The sequence below is a fragment of the Melopsittacus undulatus genome, chromosome 11 (assembly GCF_012275295.1).
Source record: "Melopsittacus undulatus isolate bMelUnd1 chromosome 11, bMelUnd1.mat.Z, whole genome shotgun sequence".
NCBI lineage: Eukaryota > Metazoa > Chordata > Aves > Psittaciformes > Psittaculidae > Melopsittacus > Melopsittacus undulatus.
In genome coordinates this window covers 21,892,779-21,916,168 of record NC_047537.1, presented here as the reverse complement: position 1 = coordinate 21,916,168, position 23,390 = coordinate 21,892,779, and the positions used below count along the sequence as shown (strand labels likewise).

Below are 23,390 nucleotides of genomic sequence, written 5' to 3'. Positions count from 1 at the left end.
CCACAGTTGAGTACATTTGGACATCTCAGTCTTTCTACTTGGGTACATTCTGGAAAATCCCTGGCTGATGACCCTCTGTCCATCTGTAATTGAAGGTTCACTCCCTATCACAGGGGAGCAGTGATGGAATCAGAACCTAGCTAATAACTAATGATGAAGGCCTCTCTGTATAAGGCAGCTGAGAGCTAAAGGATTTGATTCGTGATTAGTTAATATTAAAAAGGACACACTATTGGCTGAAAATTACTTTATTGTAAAGGGACTACTATTGAGAAAGTCATTTACAGTTGTGTAAATGTTGAAAATGTGGAAAGAGAAGCAGCACTGCAGGGATTTTGAAGAAGGCAGAGAGAAGAGAATGGGAATTAATGGCTGAAATAATGTGGCATAGCTTGTGAGAGAGGCTGGTAGGGATGGTGGGATGGTGGTAGGGAAAAGAGCTGAGCCTGCATTGGCAAATAGTCCGGAGTTCACTTGACAATTTACACTCACAGGACCTAAGTTTTCCTCTCTTATATATAATGTTTTGTCTCAATAAGGCAGAAAATTCATACTGTATTTCTTCTCTGAGATTCATTCTTGATCTTCACATGGTTTCATGTCTGATGGGTCCTTCTTCACAAGACTTGAAAAAAAGCCACGTTCTGTTGAAAACAAGTTCAGAACTTGGGTTATATTCCTGAAATGTGATAGCTGAAAACAACAGGTCTCATGGAACCTACTAGGTGAGCAATCAACCTCTGCATCCGAGCAAAACCACTAGGAGTATGCTATTTTAGTGAAAGCTAAGCTACCTCCAGCAGAAGCCATGCCAAATGTGAGATGTTTTCATCATGCATAGGCTGTGCTTCTCCTGCACTTGAAAATGAAAATAAAACTCACAAGGGCTATTCTATGCCAGGAATATTGATAAAAGAAATGCCAAACATTTCTCTTGTTAACAAACAAGAGAATATTTAATCTGTTTATTTATTCTAAACACCTGCATGCCCCTGAATCAGTTCAACCAGCAGCAATTCCTCACTGTAGCTCTTAGCCACTTCGTAACACACTTGGTTCAGAGTCAGGCCAGTGTGTTACCAATCAGCATAATGTGGGGATTATGCACATAATCATATGTCACCAGAACAGGAGTGAATTTGGCAGGTTCTCAAGGTGGCAGCAGTGTTCAGGCTCTTTACCCCTAGAGAAGCTGTTGATCCAAGGCTTCATGAAAACCCATAATACTTTACATATGGCCTTTTCTTTGGACTAGACCTAAAATACAGGTCCTAAAATATAGACCTCCAAATATAGCACCTTCTGAGAACAGAACAGGAATTAAAGACGGGCTCTGATGTATCCAAAAGTAGTCTTGCTGTGCATTCTCTCCTTCACTCAGGCCACTTCTTCCAAAATACCCAATAGCTCTAGTACAAGGCAGATGAATTAGCCAAACAGGGCTTGAGGATGAATTATGACACTGCCCCCCATACTGAAGTGCTTGTTATTCCACCAGCAGAAGTTGTTCTGTGACCAGCCTAGCTCATACCTTTGAAACAGGCAGGGAGAGTAAGGTTGCCATCCACACATGGGACTGGTACCGTATAGGCACAGGATTTTTCTTTATTCTTGCAGAAGAAGGATACAGTTTCACCATGCTGAACACCATCCTTAAGGTCATTCTGAACTCTTTTCTTCTCACCATTGTATAATACTACAGCTTTCTTCACTGGTATTTTACATGGTCCTGTAAAACAATCCGGATATAAGCAGCATGTAAGGATAATTAGAACTCTATTTTGAAAAGTGGGTGGATTAGATCCCATCAGAAATCTGTACAAGTGATATTTGGGAACAGAAAATTATGTGTTTCACACATCAACAGTACTTCTGCTGGTATTACAATTCTAAAGGAATTCAGACACTTAAATATAGTCAAAAGTTTCCACAGAAAATCCAGCCTGGGTAAAGTTTCTAATTATACTATGTATGAAAAGGAGAGGAAACACTCAGTAAAACAAAGGTTCATGGCTGGTTGTTGAAGTTAATTCAGATTCATCAAGTCATACAACATTCAATGTTAGCAGTGGTCTTAGATCGTCAGGGCCTTGAAATTACTATTTTGGTTTTCTTTTGAGGGCAGCTCTCGCACAAAGGAGTAGTAGCTCACTAACCATCAGTGTGGTGGTCTTTTAGTGGTCGTTATAGGTATGTGAGTTGTTTGATAGTGGTTTCTAACAGGTAGTATATGTTTACCTTTACAGGTTGGCTTTGTGGACCAGTTTCCAGTTTTTTCACACCGGGAATGCTTAGGTCCTTCCAGCACATAGTTGGGCTGGCAGGCGAAGCTGACACTTTCATTGTAGTGATATGTTCTACGAACAACAAACTCAAAGAATCCATTTTCTATTCCTGTTGGAGTGGGGCATGTGACAACTGGGGCACAAAAACAAAGCTTTATCAGTGTTGCGGTTCCAAAAGACACACTATACACTTCCAAAACTACATACAACTGTCATGGTGGTTCATTTCAGCCTCTTGCACAGGAAAACACAGCCAGAGGAAGATAGTTTAAACCCCATCATAGATAAATACTTATTTTAAATACACATCTATTGCAATCTGTGGTTGTATCCAAAAACTATGTATGTCCAAAAACTTCAGCTTCACTGAGCAATGAAGTTGTTAGGACTAAGGGTAAGGTTTTTTGTTTCTTACATTGATTCCACTTCATAGAATAAAACATTCCCCACACTCTGTAGCCAGGTTCCTGTTCCCCTGTGGACTACATTTAGCAGGTTTTGTTTATATAACCTTTATACCTGCAGCAAACATTTTGTCAATCCCACATTGCATGTAATCTCACTAGCAATCACCTTGCATGCACGAGTCTGACTTCCAGAATAATTCCATGTTTTCAATCACAATCGTGAAACAAATATCCTACAGTTTTATACATATGATTTGAGGGAATATTGTTAGGTCTTGATAAAAGTACATCGCTTACCTCTGCACTCTGGAATGCTGCTCCAGTTCCCATTGGCCATGCAGGTGGCTGTCTCATTCCCAATAAGTGCAAGGGGAGGGACACATTCAAAAGTAATTGTGTCCAGGAAATGAGAAACGTTTCCAGGTTTTGAGCGACGGTAAGAAAGGACTGAAAATTCAGGCAGCGAGGGAGGTGCACAAGTCACCGCTGGAAAAGCACATGGGAATAAAAGTTTAAGGGTCAAATTATTGCTAGAGTAACAGGAGCAACGTGCTTACAACCAAATTAACACACACTGCCCATTGTGGAAGCTCAAGTAGCTATGAACAAAGATCAGATTAAAATCTCAAAGAATGCAATTCATTATTTTTGCTATATTTTTTCAGGCAATATTTTGCAGTATATTGCTTTTTCAGTGAAGTCTTTATGCAGGACAGCTTATAGCAAAACCACTTGTAACAGTTGGAAAGTCGTGACAATATCCTCTTTTTATACGTTGGGAGAATGAATTTGAGTGGATAAGCATCTTACCTTTTGCTGTACATAGCATCCCTGATCCTGCCTTTTGTACAGACCTTTAAACCCTAGTTCTCTAAAACTAGAATCCGCGCATCTGAAACCAGACACACAGAGTTCTTGATTTTTCCTAATCATTTTTTGCATGGCCCTGTAGGAGGCCTCTAAATAAGAGTATATGTAATTCTAAGCAACATAAAGGAATCTTTCTATAATAATGATAGGTAAGTTCTTTAGTGTTTAAACACGTACGTTGGCACTGTGGAAGACTTCCACTCCACTTTCCATCTGCCATGCATTGGCTCATTCTTGTCCCGACAAGGTTGTAACTGAAAACAAGAAGACCTGATTATCAGAAAGCTTAATGACCACAGAGAGGAATCAAGTTGTTCTTTGCAAGAAACGTTGTTTTTTCTCATAAACAGACCTAAGAGTCAGTTCTGAAATCCTTCTCTAGTTCTAGCACTTACTGACCTCAGAGAAAGTTTAGATTCAAAAACGTTAGTGTTCGAGTATCCAGACAAAAGGCTTGATACAAGATGTTTTGCTGTTTCAACGATATATTCCATCTTGTATATTAATTTCTACAATGGATTAATACTGTGGATATACGTAAATAGTGAACATTGATCTGTGATTGCTAGTGTATGGTTTTGTATAGTTTCTTGGGAGGAATTCCTAGCTAATTATGGCAATTCAGACCAAGCTATGGCAAAGACCTAAGCATTCTTAAGAGCTAAAGTCACTGAGGTGCATTATTGAATTTTAATGCCAGATGGCCACATTTAATTTCCATATGCACTCTGAATGCATCTCTCCCATCCTCTGTACTTACATTAGTCGCACTCATTCTGAGTTTTAAATGTGCATTGTGAATCTACCATTTCAGTATCACACAGCAGAAAACCAGTGAATTACAATTAGCAAACTGAATCAAGTCCCATTGCTATATTTGGTGTCATACTTGAGTTTATTTATTCCTTACCTTGCTCATCTTTTGCAGGAGAAGGAGGCAGTTGAGGCTGTTGATACTGTTCAGTGAACTCTATGCTATGTCTCAGCCATGGCCTTCGCAGGTAAGCACTGTTTATTCATCCATTACCCAAGTAAAGTGCACTGTGTGCTACTATCAAATATTTCCCTGCATTTACCAGAACTGTTTTTCTTTAAATGCATCCCCATTTCTAAAGCTGACAAGTAGCCTTGAGTACAAGTGCAATTGCTCCAGGGGCTGAAGTAGGATTAACCTCATGTTTTCGTGTATTGAGCTCAGAAGGGCACAGAAATAAAACTCTCAGTCTCCAGAGCCTAACAGCGTAACAATTTAGATGGAGATTATCTTCTCTCTGCTGTAGGATTTCATCTTATGATGTAAGAGGATTTCAAAAGCAGGGAAAGCAGTCCAGAATAAATCTTTGCCTAAAAACCCTGCTATTTTAGTGTTTTCCATATCTGTAAGACATTGCTTTGGAGTAGCAAAGCTTCAGGGTATTACAGCCAAGACCAAACAGAGGAGTATCACCAGATATGCTCCATATCTGAAGTGGAGGTGGGGTTTTACGTGTGATTCTCCAAGTTCCCTGGTTTGCAGTACTGCAGCAGGTGATACTAGAATGTAATCCTGTGATTTAGGTTATTTATTCAACAGCATGAGGAAGGGAACTCTTACCCTGGTTCACATGAAAAATTCAAGGAACTCTGATAGTGGAGGTCTACAAAATCAATTTTTCCATTCGGCAAGGGTCCAATAGTTGGGCATCTCTTTGCTGTTAATTAAAGATGAAAAGAAGGATAATATTATTTCATGAGGTGTGAGGATAATGAAAACAAGGTGATTAAAAAGGGGTCCTGGTGTATTTCACATCTCTCCACTTCTGTGTACGACGTTTCTTAAGTCCAGTTGTTCCACATTTCTGTCCAATACAGCAGGCTCCAAGTGTTTGTGATTAAATAGTTTTTAGCATTTGAGGAAAATAAATTCTGTGCAATGAAATGATAAAAATGAGCAGTGAGGGATACTGTAAATGCAGGTGTTATCAACTGGTGTATGTCATTAGAGTATAAAAACTGCTGGGCTGAGTCAGACCAAGGTTCACCTTGTCCAGGTCCAGCCTTCATCATCAGGGAGCAGAGGCGTAAGGGACAGCGTGGGACATGCATGGGAAGAGCCTTCCCCTCTTACTTGTAGGGTTGATTTGGTTTTACTTACGTAGGCACAGCAGTGTGTTGAGAGGCCACTTGCCAGTCGGGAGGCAGGTGTACTTCCTCTGGCCATTGTTGGGGATGAACCCAGGCCTACAGGTATATTCTACTTCCTCACCCACTTCATACACGCTCTTATCTACATCAATGGTGGCAAATAGCACTTGTGGTGGTCTGGAACAGACTGGAGGAAAGGAAACACTTTACAAGAAATTGGCAGAAAATTGGAGTTGGTTTTGTTTCTCAACTGGAAGCACAGGTTTCTGTGCTATAATATGTTCTTGCACTGAGCTATACTGTCCTTCTGTAATCTATGGGTATATAATATTTCAACGTGGCTCATGGCTGCTGTAGGCATTTAGCCAGAAAGAAATGTGTTCTTCTTCTTCTCCTCAGTAGCTCTGTCAATGCCCCCAGTGAGATTTTGTGTCACCTTTTTTGTACTGAATTTGACTTTTGCTACATAATGGATTTCTGAAGGTATTCTGCAAAGTGAGTCTGTTATGATAAATTATAATGGGTAAAAGAAGGTGAGAGGGGCTTAGAGCAAACTAATACATTTCATTTCTCATCTAACTTAGTTTGCTGGGGTCAGCCTAAAATGAGATTTTTTGTCTTAATTAAATTTCTTTTTCTCTGGTTCCCCTGATTTTTCTGTTCTTGGGGCACTCGGTTACATGAGACAGTTCTGATTCCAAAACAGCTTTCACATGTTGACAGCATGAACAACTCATCACCCAGAGAGTGCGAATCAGAGGGGAGCCACAAGGGAGGAATGGAGGGTGCAGACTGTGCTTCTGCAGAGGACATGGAGGGATGTTCCTGCTGAGATTGTGGGAAGAGAACAGAGGGACACAAAGCTTGTGCTGTAGAAATGAATGGCAAAGAGAGGGAGAGAGAACATGAAACAGTGCCCAGAGCCTTTGGTGTGGGGGAAGAAGGAGAAAAGCAAGGCAGGAGCTGTGTGAGGCCAGCCCTGTAGTGAAGGGGAAAACAAGGTGAGTTGGGCATAGGAACAGGGCAAGGATTGACTCCTGGCACACACAGTGCCCCTCAGCCTGCAGGCAGTTTCCACAATTTGTGCCAATACTTCGTTTTCCTCCATTTTATTCTTTTGTATACAGCATCTCACATCATCATAGGAAGGGATGGAGGAAGGAATGGAAGGGAGGGGAAAAAACCTTAGAGGTTACAGCTTTCAGAGAAAATTCCTATTCAAACCCGTTGACCAGAATTGTCTAAAGTTAGCTTTTAAATCCAGTTGCTTTCTCCAGCTTCCATCATTACACTTGAGAATAGCATTGCCATTAGAAAGTGGAAGACTCTTACCTTTCACTGCAAGAGAGCAGTGGCTCAGAGCCACGGCGCACACAACCAGTGCCAGGGAGTACATTGCTGCCGGCCCACAAGCGTCCAAATGACCCTCGGGCCAGTGTTTCTTCCCTTAAAAATAAAGGCACCCACAAAAGGATGGTTACATATTAACTCTTTGTATTTATTCCCATCCTGGTAAACAGAAGATAAGAGGTTCTTTGTATTGCTTGTAATTAAGGATGAAACAACCATCACATGTTGCATTGGTACATAATGCAGGGATTCAAAAAGCCATCTCTGCTGAAAACGTCTCCTCTCCGGTTGTTTCTACAGAGCATCTCCTGTTTTCAAAACCTGATGGTTTTGAAAAAACCAGTGTTATCTTCCCAATATCTTTAGAGAATGAGGATATTTGGAATACGACATTGGATCAGATAGAACTGTTACCAAGAAACTCTTGTTTTATCATTTAAGCATGTATTTTTATGATTCCTGAGAGTTTTAACAAAACCTGTTTAAGGCAAAATGATAATTGTTGGAGTGACACTCGTATTGTCATATGCCTCACCATAACCGATGATACCAACTTCATGCCAGTTTACATTACATTAGATCTGGCCTGAAATTTCAGGCTTCAGGGGCATGTTTGAACAGACATCAACAATGAGCATGTTTCATCTAACAGATAGCTAAAACCAGCAGAGACAGTGCTCACAACACCAGCACTGCAGGAAAAGTGAAGTAAGGATTCTGGACGGTGCTTATGTGTGACAAGGGAGTCAGACTTCCATCATATTTTTGGGTATTAGGTCTGGCGCTGCAATTTGGGATCATGGAGTCAAAACGCCACAGGTACCAGCTGAGGTTCTGATCACTGCAGTTCTCCTAATGTAGCAGATTTTAACTGCAGGAGCATCTGAAGTGCAACCAAAATAACATTTGTGTAATCATTGTTCCACAGTTTGGTGTTTCTAATCTCAGTATCCTCCTCCCCTGCTGACTCACAGCCTGTGAGGGGGAGTGAGGGACATTTGAAGCTCTAACGAGCAGCTAGGTTATGTCAAACTCTTACTGCTGTGATCTGAAATAGTTTGTTTATTTTTGTTTTAGAAAGTTTCTCTCTTTCCACTTAAAATACACTTTTTAGGATCATTATTAAGCGGTCAGGAACACGCTATTCTTCACTGAAAGTAAATGCTGCAAGTGTCCTGCTCAGACCAAGTACAGGGTGCCAAAGGGCAGAGTACCACTGCTAAATCAGCAGAAAAGAGACCTGATTTCATTTTCTGTATCTACATCTAATTATTTTCCCATTTGTCCCAGCCTGCTTCTTCCTCTGCTCTTTCTCTGCAAGACTTCACACCTATCTTTTCCCTTCCCAACAGACTGCAGTTCTGTAATGAACTTTCTTGCCTCTGGTTTAAACCCTTCCTCAGACCCGCCTGCTACTTTGATTACATTCTTTTCTGTGTTTAAAATAGCCCAGGAATAAATAAATGGGCACAGTTTTATCCATTTCAACTTTGACCACACGAGCATTTCTCACTGTGCTCAGCAGATGGCAGAACGTACTCTACCATGTACCATACAGGTGTAAACGTGAACTGAAAAGTTTTCTACTTTAAGAAGAAGAGGAAAAAAAGGGTTAAATTGCATACACATGTATTTTTCCATAGCTTTTGTGTATGATAACTTCACTGCTGTTAAAATTGGAAGTAAAACTGAGTAATTGCATGTGGATTTGAAAGGAATTAATATTTAAGTATGCACTTCACATAACTGCATAACTGCCAATATTGTGATTCTTTCTACAAATATATTTCTCTGCAATGCAAACAGGAAAGTGTATATTACAAATAGCTGTGTCTTTTCCATTAACTCGAGAAGACATAATTATTATTGTATGTAATCACCCTGGCAAAGCATGAGCAAACCAACCCAGTTCTTTCTGTATTTGGTGATAATATGCAATTATATATATCATCTAATTTTCCATCAAATCCAACCCACTCCTTTAGCACATGTGCTATTTAGTATTATAGCTCCTATGAAACCAAATCATGAAGCAAATTTTGTTTCATTAGTGAACACATAAATACTATCATGAGAAATGGTAGCTACAAGCAGAGCACATAGTGTGAGAACACCCTGAGATGATGTCAGCTAGGGCGATACGCAGAGTATCAGTATCACAGCAGTCTAGTTGTTACCTGGGTTTGTGTTAGCATCATCTGAAAGGAGAATATGCAGGAGGGATGTGAATAAACTGGCTTTGCAGAAGTGGTTCTGCCCAGACAAAAATACAAAGGGCAGCATAGCAGAGATCAGGAGAGTGTGTTTGCAAGATAGCAATTAAATGATGAAGACCAGCATCAGTGGCCAATCAGCATGGTTTCACTGAGGAATAAGAGAGAGGAAGAGGATAAGGCAGCAAAGGCCTTATAAGTGATGTGGAAGTGTCATGTGGAGGAGAAGGAAAAGGGATGCTAAAAGAAAAGTTATGATGAAAACCAGTCTATGCAGCAGCAGCATTCATTGACACTGGGGTCAACTGAAGCTGTCATGGCAATAGGAAAAGACACTGAATAATCAGGACACAGAATAATAAGGTAGACAAAGACTTTCAGACAGGAATTGGTCTTTCCAGGAGATATGCAAAAAGTGTGCAAGAACTAGACAGCCTGAAGGTCAGTGCGAGGTAGCAGTTCCTCAGCTAATGAGCCAGACCTTATGTCCTTCCTCTAATCTGTTCCTCTGCTCCTCCAGTTGATGCTGTAATTTTCCTGATAGCATTGGGTATGTCACACCTCCCATCCTGCCACAGGCTTCCTGCAGCCTGTCCTTCCAAAAACAAGTGTCAGGGCTGCATTACTCCCCATTCTCAAGATTTTGTGGCTGTTTTCCAACCAGAAAATGCAGGACACAGGCAGTTTAAGGTGCAGGTGTTTCTCAAATCCACAGGAATGTATTAATGAGGGACACTGAGGGACAATATTGAAGTGAGGCCTGAATGCATTTCTCCCTTATGTGCCAGCACCTGCTTGCTGAGGCACTCTTTCTGACATGAAAGCTGGCCTTGGGACTGTACTTGGACCAACAATCATGTTTTTTTTACTGCAAAGATAAGATATTCAGATTCCTTTTGTTCCTTTTGTTTCACATGTCAGCTGCTGGGTTTTCATGTGTACACCCATTTCTCTTCAGGAGCATGAAGAGGTGATGGCCAGATGGCGAACGGACGTATCCGTGTTCCTCTGCAGGAGCAGGTGTTAAGTCATGGGTCCAATCATTACCCTTCATGTTGCCAAGATAGTTCTATTAATATTTGCTCAAAGTTCATTTATGCACTGCACAAACATTTTTATCACCTCTACTCAACACATCCAATATTGAAGTGAGTGCTCCATTGCACCAAAGAGATAACAGAAAGTAAGCAGGTAAACTGTGTCATTTTTAGCCTCCAATAAAAACAATTGCTTTGGGTTCTGGACAAGTTGAGACCATTCTGACTTGTTTTATACCACTTGCATTTCATGTTTAATGCATAGATAGTTTGCAGGTATATTATTATTAGCAAAATAATAATAGCCAACCAGAAGCTGAGATCCATTTGCAGTGTATTATTTTCCAATGAAGGTTTCTATTTCATGTGTTTGGAGATGTTGGAAGTAAACACACAGTAACAGGCAGTGACCTGAAAGAACCTTATGTCTTGGTGACATAAGTAAAGCTTATCTTCAGTTAGGAACATATTTTAGGGGCAAACTGCAGTGCTTGTTGGCACTGATGTTTCAGGATGTCTTATGTGAAGTTAGTGAAATAATTCCCATTTTAGTCCTAGACTTTAAATCACTTTTAAGCACCCACCAGTTTACAGGAAGCATAGTTTGAAAATACCCAATCCTGCATTAATCTGAGATATCAGAGGGCTGGCATTAGCAAACTCTCTGGGTGACAGCAGGCCTATATTCTCTCACAGAGAGAGGCAAGAAGGTGTTCTGGTTTCCACACACATTAAACTCACAGTGTACAAAACCAGAGAGCACTTGAAAGCTACTTCCCCCTCTCCGCCTTCTCATTTCCTGCACAGAAAATCCGGAGAATCTCTCTCGCAGTCCTACTGCGACCTAAATATTGTGAAACAGTCTGTTCCTCGGGTAAATTTATCAAAACCCTGCCTAAAAAACCCTCTGTTACATTTCTTCCTGGGGAATGTTAGAATATGAAGCCTTGGGGGCAAATTATTCTCTCTGAGAGTTTGAATCCACAGTGAACAGATCTGCAAGGGACAACTTTTGAGATGCTGACATAAAGACACAGACCTTCTCACCCTTCTTTGCCTTGTCCCACATTTTTGCCTCTTTCCTCAGCAGAGATGTAGAGATAACCAACTGCACTCAAGGAAGCAGCCAGCCAGCATAATGGCAAGGTCAGAAAAGACATGGTGCTCTCCAAGCTCAAGCCAAACTGTTCCTTTCCTCATCAAGCTTGAAACAAACTTTTCAGGATTATCTTCATTATTATTCTCCTGCTTTCTGTTAAACCAAATGCCACATGCTGTGAAAGCAGCATCTGGCCTTGGGGTTTTTAATTTCTATGTATGTATATGTATTGCCTCAGGTTGTCACCTTGTTTACAAGCTGGGGAGAGTTCAGAGCTGGTCAGGAGCTGATGCAGGCTCTCCAAGGAAAGCGTGTGCTGCAGGAATGCACTTTACACTTTCAGCACATCAGAGCTGTCATTGGCATTTTACCACTGTGTGATCCAGCCGAGCAATCCTTGCTAGCTGTCATCCTAGAATGACTCCATCCTTCAAAATAAAGGATTTCTCAGGGAAAATGAGAACACTCTTCACTTGCCTGTGCCTCCCTTGGCATGTGCCCATGATGCTGTCAGAAAGCCCAGCTACCACCAGATTTATTTGCTGCCTTCTTCGGTTTTCCCAAATGATGGATAAGAGGATTAACAATCAAGAAAGTGTTTGGTATATTCATCCACGTTAAAAACTTCATTGAAAAGTGTTTGTGTCTAAAATCAGCTTGGAATTGATGTATTTGGCTGTGTCAGAGGCATCCATTGGGATCATCTAACAAATCGACAGCGTCGATTTAGATAGGTCCTATGATCTCCATTAACCCGTGGATATCATCTGTTAAATTCTTTCTGGGCAGAAGTCCAGAGTGTTCCAGATGAATAAATTTACCTTCTTTGTGATTCAGCTCCTGTACAGTGTAATCAAGCAGTAGATACTGATCTCCCTTTACGGTCTAACCCAAACCCTTCCCAAGCCAGCGCAAGTACTGTCACTGGCTTCATGTGGGGCTTTCTTAAATGGGATTTTATCAATGTTTTTATACATGATTTGAATCCATTTACATGCAATTAGCAAAATTAGAGGATTGGGATTTTTTTCCCAAATCTTTATTACTCAACACAAATAGTTAATTCTAACTTTTCCTCATGTATTTTTAATCTGCTGTTCTTAGCAAGTGTACTCCAACCAGCGGGATCCCTCACTTCACTGTTGATTGACAAGTCTGAAAAAGCTAAAACTGTAGCCTCAGAACTAAAAATGTCACCAAATGTGGGATCCAGCAGAAAGGCCATTGACTTTTACAGGCTGATTTTTAGGAGTGTTCTTGAATAGTTAAACAGAAATGGATGAATTTAGGACTAATGCAATAGGGAAGATCGGTTTGTCTTGAGTGATCTTGCTAGAAAAGTCACACTGCTGCTGAAGCTCCTCATACTGAGGTGGCCTGTGGCTGATGCTCGTGACATAGCATTATTCTGCAGCTGGATCCTGTTAATAGACTCCTGCTGTACCACAGAATATGGTACTTTTATAGTGGGGACCATTAGAGAGGAGGAAGGTCTCAGTAAACTGATTTCCCTTTGTGACAGCCTCTAATCTCCAGCAATAAATCCAGGGCGAAGCCTTTCTAAGAGGAAGCAGATTTTGAAGGGGCCACTATCAATAACTGGAATCAGACTTTCAGAAGGGCTCAAATTCTATTTAGAGCACTAAATGAAGGCCATGCTTTTCAAAGTGCTCACTTTAGTAAACTACTTTTTTGGTGGATTGGGTTCTTTGGAAGATGCAACTTGTTCTTTCAGTTTCCAGAAGGCCACTCAGCTGCTTTGACCATCTCCAGGTGTGTGTGTACCTCTGAAAGTTCCAATTCTAGCATTGTGATGTGCATCATGATCCAGGCAGGGTTTTGTTGGAGTTCTGCATATGTAAAAGTAACAAAAATAAATATCACAGGTCCCTTTACTCATGGCACATGGAGGTTTTTCACTGCACAGGGAGACACAAAGATGCTGTCAGCATTTTGGCAACAGAATGAAATAGGATTGCGATCATTCAAGCATTGCCAGAACTGATATCGGTGACATTCTCATAAATGTAAGTTTTGAAAAGAGAAGCCCAGATGTTTTGGAAACACATCCCAAGTACTCTACAAAGTGCAAAATATTTATGATACAAGTTGAAAATGTGCAGAAAGCAAGCTGCCTGGCTCTTGTCTCACAGATGTGACAGTCAAGGAATCCCAGACTGGTTTCAGTCGGAAGGGGCCTTAAAGCTCATCCAGTTCCAACCCCTGCCACAGGCAGGGACCCCTTCCACTGGAGCAGCTGCTCCAAGCCCCTGTGTCCAACCTGGCCTTGAACACTGCCAGGGATGGGGCAGCCACAGCTTCTCTGGGCACCCTGTGCCAGCGCCTCAGCACCCTCACAAGGAAGAGGCATATATCTTATATCTAATTTAAATCTCTTTTGGTTTCAGACACAACACATCTGGAGCAAATCCCATTGGCACTTGCAGATGCCAAATGTTGCCCCAGGTTTCTTTCCTTAGCAGCATTGTAGGGGAGATGTCTCATTGTTAAAAATGTGTTTTCTGGAGCAAAAGCATTTTAAGCATCTGTAGCATTTTATTCACATATAAACAGCAGTTTGGGCTATTAAGGTCATCATGCCTTGTGAAACGGAATGGGAACATGAGACTTCTTAGTGCAATCTAAGGAGATGTTCCCTTGTTATGATATGTATTAGTCTGCTAATCTTTCCAGTCTTTAATCCACAATACTGGATTAAAGGACCAAAAATAGTCACTACTGTCATTAAAGGACAGATTCTTGGCATTTTTGGGAAATGAAAATTCCAGTGGGGAGTCGAATGACTTAAATGCTAAGAAACAGAATCCTTCCTCGTGTTACGTCTCTGTGGCAGAGAGGTTTTCCAAGCTTCATCTTTCAGCTAACTGCCACTTTGGGGTTTTGAAATGGAGTTTGTGAATTAATGTCAGCTTGGTTTGTGCGTCAGTGTTTTCTCAGTTCTAAAGCAAACAAACATTTTAAAGCTGTGTTTGTCCAGCCAAACTCTTGTCATTTCAGTTATTAGTGCTTCCATAAGTGTAAACACTTGTGTAGAGCACAGACAGACGTGGTGTAATTGGAAATCAGACCATTGAAACTGGTGCTCTGCTTTCTCTGCGTCAACATGTCATAATATAATGGTGGCACAGAAGGAGTGAATATCCTATATATTCCAGCTGATATGATTTTGTTTGCCTCTCTCATCTCTTCTCTAGAATAACTCAAATGCAACATGAAAGTTACTGTTTCTTGTATCTGTGGTAAATGGTATTCAGCTGTCAAAAGTAATTTCAAGTACAATATATATAATGCCTATTTACACTTCAGCTTCACACGACAAAATTCTGCTCAGCTTACTCTTGCAAAATTATCATCCCTTTCAATAGAAGATATGTGGGAATATGGTAAATAAAATATACCACTTTCTGTTCATACTGCAGTGGTGGGAAATTCCACTTTGATTTCAGTGCCAATGGGATGACATGGCCCATGACTAGCATAAGGAAACTGTATGTGTTGTCCTGCTCTGCCATCCAGGCATAGCAGATAGCTCCATAGATAGATAGCAGATAGATATGGAGCTATCTAGTGCTAGACATGCTGATATTCCAAATGGATGTTTTCCAGCAAACAAGCAGTAAAAAGTAATTTACTCTTTGTCAGTTTAGTGTCAGAGAAGCACACTGGAAAATCCATCAGGCTATCAGGAAAAGGCTTCAGAATGGCATAGTGACTCTGCTATCGCAAACGGGTTTTGGTGGACATATCGCCTATAGATGTGCGTATGCAGTTCCTTTTACCTGCAGAATTAAACCCTCCATGTTTAGCTTATGCTTTTAATGCAAAAAGACTGGGAAAATAGTGTTTGGAGGGGAACTTTTCATCAACTAGCAGTGATACATCACATATATGTGTTAATTCAAGAAAACAAGGAAGGCCACAGAAGTGGTGGTGCTGGTTCAGGCAGGGCCCGTCTAACCCATCTCGAGCTGTTTGTCTGTAAGGGACACAGGCACTGACCTAAGAAGAAGTGAGAAGAGGGCAAGCAGATGTGGTCCATCCTGCTAAGAATCTCCCACTTTCTGAGCATTGGTCTGTGCTCTGTGGTTAGTACCACCTAGTGTTGGTCTCTCTCAGGCCTCCTCACTGTGCTGAGCCAGTGGAACTGTCCTGCACCAGCACTGGTTTCCTGTGTTTGGTCCTCCTGGGATTCAATTGTCCCTGGCAAAACCCACCTACTTCGTTCCTTACAAATCTGTGTGCCATGTTTCTCTACACGAATAATAAAGGCTCCGTTGTTCAGTTGGTACAAGAGGGGTTTGTTCTTTCTTCTGCGTCCTTTGAGTGCTTTGTTTGTATTTCAAACTTTGAGTCTGCTTTTTTTGTCCATATACAGTGAAAGACCAAAAATTTGCCTACACAGACAATTGTTCTGATGCACTCAAAAGAATGTGAATTGCTTTTTGGGAGAGATGTTCGAAAGTTTCCAGAGTGATTGCTGGTGGGAAGGACAAAAGCAGCAAAACAACTAGGGTAGCAAATCCTCCAGCTGAGGCAGAGATGTTTATTTACACAATCTAGAATGAGAGAAAGCCTCATGAAACATCCCAAAGGACCTCCATCGCATTTCAGTGCAGAACAGTATTCAAGCTCTGATTCAGCTCTATAAGTAGGAGATATTTTACTGTGCTCCTAATACACCTGAAATATGAGACAAGAAAGCAATAGGTTGTCACTCACTATTCTGATGAGAACACTGATACTGAAAAGATGTATTTATATGCAATGTTCTGTATATCATCAGCCATTTCTTTCCAGTTCTATGGGTTGCTGCTGTGAGGATAATTCACAGGCAGCTCCAAGCTGTCTGCAGGAGGATTGGGGTTGGCACCACTTTCCAGGAAACTCGAGCTGGAAGAATGGCATCATTTACATGTTGCAAAGGGAGACGGGATTTCTCATTAGGGCGTCTCTATGATCTGCAATTTCATCCCTGGCAAATGATTAGTTATTATGAGATGATTAGTTATTATGGTATTAGTTATTAGTTATTATAAGATAACAGCTTTTCCAGCAGGTTTTCTCAGAAATACCTTTTTCTGTGATATTTCATTTCTCATAGGGCTTTTCTTCTGCACTTAGTCTTCTTTTTGACCATAGTTTAATACATACATTCAGGCTTTTACATTAGCACTAGTGTGTGTAAGCAAGCTGTCTGCGGGATAATATACTAATCAAATCTAACGACCCAGTATTTCCCAGCCTGCAATCTGGATAACTTTGAGGGGGAGAGGGCATAGAATCAGTGTGAATACAGAAACACAGGTAGACTTATGCAGACTGTAAGTGCACAGATGCAGAAGGACACAAAAAGATGCAGAAACCGGTGTTGATACACAGAGGCAAAATATTTCTACCTCCTTCTCACCACTGGGATAACAGACATGCAAATACTCACACAAGTGTATTTATTTATAATATATATATTATAATATATATATATATATTTAGGACATCCTACATTTTTCTGAGGGAAACCTTTAGGAAACATTATTGCCAAAGTGTCTGGGTAAAAACAATAAGCAGTGTGGTTCATAAACTGTGATAGGACCAGGAAAACCCATAGGAGCAGTGGACATTATCCCATAATTGCTGGTCAAAACAGGACAAACTTAGGAATGTGAGCTTCAATGCTGAACTCTATAGGTGATTTCAAACAAAGTACATGCTGCGTGAACAAAGACATCAGGAAAACCTGGCTTCTGCATTCTTACTCTGAAATCCATCTGTTAGTGGAAGCTGATAACTGCTTTTGACTCCATTAGGGCAAGTCATTATTGCACAGTAGTTCCTGGTAGAAATGCCTCATAACCTGACTGCATGGAAATTCCTTTGGAAAATGAAACTGAGTGAAGCCAATAGTTTTTAGGCAGTAGGTTTGCCATGATCACGTTATCCTTCCTAAAGGGGACTTGGAAAATAGCTATTTGCTCTTATAACTCTCTAGAAAAGGAAGCGGTTGTAATTCACTTTGAAATGTGAGGAGAAATGAGGTTGTGGACTTCCTTATAGGTCTCAAGCAGGAAATGACTCCTGTTTGTTGAGTATTTCTCACAAGCAGGAAATAATAAAAGAGGGCCACAACTGCCAAAGGACTTGATAAAGGTGTTCTCCTTGGCTTTGTCTTTGAGTTAATGCAATGCAGCACATGTGAATAGGGCCAGAACAATCCAGACACTTTTCCTTTAGGAAGGAGACACATTTTTATTGCTTTTTGATCCAAAAATGATTCAAGCAGTAACATGCTGATCCAGCAGATGAGTAAAAAGAGAAGGCATTTCACAGGCAGCAGAATGGCTGAGAAACTTCTTGCAGAATGAACACAGATGCTTTTGCACTTACAGACCTGGCATGGTATTGATGCAAATATAGAAATGGCTCGAGAAGTTATGCTTGTCACAGCAGTATTCAGATTCTTCAGAGAAAAAACCTCATTAGCTATCCAATGGGAATTTCTGTGGGGGAAGAGCTCTCTAGGAGATCATCCAAATATTCATACAGGAGTAAATTTCTCATCAGAAGACTCTGTAAATGGTAGTTTGGAGTCAGGAATACTGAAGCTGCTTGCAGGGAGACTGGGAACACAAACAACGATGATGCTGACTCCTTGTCCACATGGCCTGAATCAGAAACAAACTGCAAACACTACTGTAAGCTAAAGAACAAGTCATGGGCTGCTGGTGGGAATGTGTGTGCTCAGGAAGAGGTGGCAGACAGCTTTCCTCCAGTAATGTGCAGAGGAAGGATCAGCATCACCCACAGGACCTGAGTGCAGAGTAGGAAAAATGGGTGGCTAAGCAATTAAAAGCCTCCCAGCAAGAGGATGCTAATATTACAGTAGCATGTACCAGAAGGGCCTGGTGAATGGAACACAGTATCTCCTTGTAGTATCTTGATCATCGTGACAGTTCTTGACATTTGAATATAAGGATATAAGACAAGATTAATATATAGACACTTAACGAAAAGCATTGTGTAAGAGGTGTGCATTCAAAATACAGCAGTAAGAGGAGTTATATACTGTTGGGGATGATTGTGTGGTAGTGCTTTACATGCTCGTCAGAGCATTGATGCAGACATAACAGATTTTTTCTCTTGGCTGATGGGTATAATCACAATGCACAAATAATCATTAGGTTTGAGATAAAATGGTTGCTCTACAGAGGCAAAGCGATCCTAATGTGATTGTGTCATGTCACGACTGGTGTTGTCTGGCTCTTCCCCGGGGCCTAACAATTTACTGGTGCTGGAACTAAGCCTGGAACTGACAACTCCACCAGTTTCAGTGGGTGAATCTTGAGCAGGGTCACTCTCAGGAAAGAAATAGGAATCCAAGATGATTCAGCAGCTTTGTGAGATTTTAAGGAGCAACCAGATACACAGATTATCCCAAATATGATGTAATGCGAGTTGCGTGTGGTTCACAATCTCCAGTTTCAATAGCTGTTTGTAATACAGCACTAAAGGAATAGAGCTAAATACATTCCATATTTCTTGATAGAACACTTAATGAGAGAACAAAATGTTTCTTTAGTGCTCTTCATGCTTTGGCATAAGTTAATTAAGGCAAAAAAAATCCATTTCCTCAGAAGAGGAATAAGAGATTTGAAGCGTGTAGAATAGGTAGAAACCAAATCAGAAATGTTTCTATTTTGTTGAATTTCAGGTCAAATTTAAAAGCAGTTGCTTGTAAAATAATAGTCCATGAAGCACGAGCATATGGGAACAGTTTATAGGGCACCTGCTTTGATTCTATGGGTTAAGAATAAAGCTTAAAGGGGTTGACCCTCTCATCATTTGTCTGATGAAATGCCAATGGACATGTCTGTTCAGCCGGGCTGGCACCTCGGTTTTAAAAGCAAGAGTAAGATAACATGTAACAAGTTGTTTCTGTTCTGTGGTAAGTATCCATGTGCACTTCTCCCATCAGCAAAGAAAAAAAAGACTTAATTTGACTTAATTAGCTTTCATTCTTGTGAAATAAAACATACTCCATGTGCTTATACAGACAGGCTTGTGATATACAGGGGTAGAGAAGCTTTTAATGTGAATGTTTCCCATAGGTGAAAACTTGTAGCCATGGGAATAACACTTATTAAAACCATGATATAAATGTATGATTAGCCCTTGCTTTATTTAAGGCAAATATTGTGGTTTTCTGTTAATACAGTCATGTTTTATGTGGTGTTTTTCTGAACCTGTAGAGATTGCTGTATGAGGATGTAGGTGTGCTACAGGCAGATAATGTTTCTATCTCCAGGAACTTGTGACCATTTCATGTGTAATGTGAACAGACAAAGATGAATACTAGATCTCATGATCTTATAGAATACTTTATTACATTGTTGATGTGCTGCATAAAAACACAGTAAAGGCCTTTTGTGCTTGTGTTGGATGGGTGAATTGGTGAGAAAGTCTTGCTGTGTTTCCTACCCATTTAATTGAGGGTAAATTAAAGGTAAGAGGGGTGGGAGGGTGAGGCCCCTGTTTCCTGGACCACCTGGTGGTGGTGTGTGATGTGCGGCTGTTCCGAGCGGCCCCGTTCACCGCTTCCACGCGTGCTCTCGGGTTTGGAGGTGCAGGAAGTGGAGAGGTTTGAGGAGGAGCGCGCCTGGGCTGCCCCGCTCCGGTTGTGGTGCAGCAGCCGCCCCGACGGGCGGCGGCAGGCGGGGTGCTTGGGGCCCGGTGCAGCCGCTGCACGGAGGCGGTGCTGCAGCGGAGACGGGCACCGGGCTACGGCTGCCGAGGGCCGCGGGGTCGGTTTCCATGGCCGGAGCTCGGGAAGCTGTGTCCGTGCGGGGGGTGTGTGTGAAGGGAGGCGGCCGCTGCTTGCAAGCGAGTCGCGGAACGGAGCCGGGGCGGTGCGCGCAGCCCTGCGGAGCCCATGGAGCGGGGCGGGGGCTGCTGACGGCAAGCGGCAGGTGCTGACGGCCCCCCCGTCCTCTCCCCAGGCTCCGGGGGCGGGCCCGGAGCGGGGCTCGCTCACCCCGCGGGCGGAGCAGCGGGGCCGGGGCCGGGATCCTCCTCCCGTTCCGACGTCAGGCACGGGAGCCGGAGGCAGCGCCCAGCGCCGCCGCTTGCCAGAGCCTCGGCGGCCGCCGGACGGGGCGGACTGCTCGGGGCGGTGACTCCGGCTGCCGGCAGGAGCACGGGGGGGTGACGGTGGAGGAGGAGGAGAGGAGGGCGCTATGGCCGACGTGTACCCGGGCCCCGAGCCCGGCGCGGCTCCGGACGCGGCGCGGCGCTTCGCTCGCAAGGGAGCCCTGAGGCAGAAGAACGTGCACGAGGTGAAGGAGCACAAATTCATCGCTCGCTTCTTCAAGCAGCCCACGTTCTGCAGCCACTGCACCGACTTCATCTGGTGAGCGACCCCGGCCGAGCCTGCCCCTCCCCGCTCCTCCGCCCCGGCTCTGGGGGATCCCCGCTCCGGAGACAGCCGCTGTGTCCCGGTCCGGTGACCGCCGGTCCCTCCGCTCTCCCCCCAGCGAGGCACGGCCGCGTCGCCTCCATGCCCCCGGCTCTATCGCATCCTTAGAGGGGCCACCCCGGGTTCGGGGAGCCCCTGACCCCAGCGGGGGCGGCGCCGGTGCCGCAGGGATCAGCGGGGTGTGAGGACATCGCTCCCTAAGCAGCCCATGCGGGTACTGCTGTGCCTGTTGTGTCCCACCCTCCGGACCCGGGTTCTGTTCGGCTTCCTCCGCGGAGCCCCGTCCCGGTGCCCTCCTCCCGGTAGCGGAGGGAGCCCCGGCAGCGCTGCAGCTGCCGCGGTGGGGACCGAGGGTTTTCTGTTTCAGGCTGTGGGTGTTGCTGTGTGGCACAACTTCTGCAGCCCTGCCTTTAACTTTGTACCGGCTTTATTTCCTCCTGCTGCAGAGGGGAGGGCAGGGAGATCGGGAATGCACAGGGACACTGTTGCTACATTACATGTTTAGTAAAGGGAGGGGTTTTTGTTTTACAAGAGACGGGAGGAAGGGAGGAAAACTTCCTACCAACACCCTTATTACTAAGCTGTTAGGGAACAACTGCACCTCTCGGTTGGTGCCGTGCCCTCCTGGGCAGGACTGCGGCCCCGGAGCAGGCCGAGCCGCCCTCCTCGGCCGTGGGGCAGACGGAGCGGGCGTGTGCCCTTGTGTTTAGGTGGGTGTTGGTACATTCAGCGGGTGTGCAACACAAACAGCCCGGGCTTCCTCACCTTTACCCGAGCTGTGTCTCAGCCCTAGCCCTGCTCTGCCGCTGAAGCTCTCGCTGCAGGTTTCTGAGCTGAAAACGAGCTGTGATTTATGTCAGACCAAAGTTATGAAGGCTCTCGAGGGGTTTGCGCTCGGCTGGCTCTGTGCCTGTCGCAGGTGTCTTGCCCTTCTCACATGTGTTAATGTGTCTGAGCACAGACCTTTGCCTTCCTTATTGAGTGTCCCTGGGTTCGCATGCTGAAGGAAAGACTCTGATTACTCCAGAAGTGGTTGAAATCTGTTTGCAGAGTCAGGGAGGAGAATGAGATGGTAGGGAACAAGAAGAAACAGGATAACTTCTTGGTTTCTCTTTGTTATTTTTTCCTGTTTTAAAAAGAAAAACAAAGCACCAAAGTTTGGTAGTGTAAAAGTGAGAGACCTTTCAAAACTGCATCAAAGTTAATCTAAACCAGGATGAACAGAGCTGTGAACCAGCTGCAGGCTCATTGTCAGGCTGCGTTTGTGCACAGAAGTAACACAATCAAAAATGAAGTGAAATCATGAGGTGTCAGTATGGATTTGGAGGTGAGAGGGTGTCCTGTCACTGGTGGTCGGCAGAGTGGCTCTGCTCTTCTGTCCTGCCTTGCTGGTGAGCCTAAGAAAGCTCTCGGCATTCGTCAGATCAGCATCTGACAACTCAAACTTCTGTTGCGTTTCCGCATTTGGAAATGCGCAACTCCTGAATAAGCATCATCCACCATAAAAAGTGCTTCATCTATTTCCAGCATGACATGTGGCAATTAACATATGCTTTAAGGTATAAAGAATAGTAAATACAGCCTTTCAGTGAACTGTGCAAATAGAGTCTCTTTCTTAGATTACATTAGACTGGGTGAGATTTGCCAAAATAGTTCAGTTCCTCCTTATCTCCTTAAACACCTTTTCTCTTTGTTCCTGAAATGCTGATATTTTAAAGACCTTTTCCTTAAAATACACTGTAAGTGATCAGGGGGTGGACTGCAGCTGGTTCTCGTATGAATTCAGCTCAAAGCCTGAAGGATGGCTCAGCTTGCAGAGCAGATAATACAGGAATGTTCTTTATGAACAAGTCTGTTGAAAAGGATGAACATTTACCTAAAGTCTGTTTCATGTTCTTGGTCCTGCTGTCAGCTTCCCTGCAGTTACGTTTGCACACTTCCAGTGCGTGCTGCTTCACTTTTGTGAAGACAAGAGATAACAGCAGCAGAGCAGCACTATGGTACAGTCATGGGTGCTGCCAAGTAAACAAACTGAATCTACATTTCTTCTGGTTTTGTTCGATTAGGACTTTTCTAGGAAGGGTTTTTTACAAGGGTGTGCAGGGATAGAACAAGGGGGAATGGATTTAAGCTGAAAGAGAGTAGATTTACGTTAGATCTAAGGCAGAAGCTCTTCCCTGTGAGGGTGCTGAGGCGCTGGCACAGGGTGCCCAGAGAAGCTGTGGCTGCCCCATCCCTGGCAGTGCTCAAGGCCAGGCTGGACACAGGGGCTTGGAGCAGCTGCTCCAGTGGAAGGGGTCCCTGCCCGTGGCAGGGGTTGGAACTGGGTGATCTTCCATGTCCTTTCCAACCCAGATCATTCAATGATTAGGCCTACTTCTAGCACATGCAGACTTCTGTGTAGAAACTGATGGAGATGCTCAAACCTGTGTCATTTCAGCTTTTGCCTTAAGTAAATAAACAAGAAGTGAGAAAATCATTGAGATAATTTTTAAAGCAATTTCCACAGCTGATAATC

General features: G+C 43.2%; 2 protein-coding genes across 2 annotated transcripts in view; one reads left to right on the top strand and one right to left on the bottom strand.

The window, feature by feature from the left end:
- Positions 1–232: 232 nt before the first annotated feature.
- Positions 233–7,088, bottom strand: APOH (apolipoprotein H). Its single transcript, XM_034067685.1, has 8 exons — positions 7,019–7,088; positions 5,697–5,873; positions 5,157–5,253; positions 3,740–3,816; positions 2,990–3,178; positions 2,239–2,418; positions 1,532–1,729; positions 233–644 (listed from the first exon to the last, which is right to left on the bottom strand). Exons 1-8 carry the CDS (start codon positions 7,080–7,082, stop codon positions 574–576), a joined length of 1,053 nt encoding a protein of 350 aa, XP_033923576.1. The 5' UTR covers positions 7,083–7,088; the 3' UTR covers positions 233–573.
- Positions 7,089–20,633: 13,545 nt separating this feature from the next.
- The window catches only part of PRKCA (protein kinase C alpha), a 138,596-nt gene continuing 135,839 nt past the window's right edge, over positions 20,634–23,390 (top strand). The window contains exon 1 of the mRNA XM_005146132.3: positions 20,634–20,806. Coding sequence (XP_005146189.2) covers positions 20,634–20,806 — 173 coding nt within the window. The remainder of the gene's footprint in view (positions 20,807–23,390) is intronic.

Excerpts from the sequence above, each read along its gene's own strand:
- APOH (XM_034067685.1), bottom strand. The coding sequence starts at position 7,082 with ATGTACTCCCTGGCACTGGTTGTGTGCGCCGTGGCTCTGAGCCACTGC. Across the intron at positions 3,179-3,739 it reads AAGTCTTCCACAGTGCCAAC|CGGTGACTTGTGCACCTCCC; the intron begins GTACGTGTTTAA and ends GTGCTTTTCCAG. Across the intron at positions 645-1,531 it reads TCTCCCTGCCTGTTTCAAAG|AACGTGGCTTTTTTTCAAGT; the intron begins GTATGAGCTAGG and ends TGTTTTCAACAG.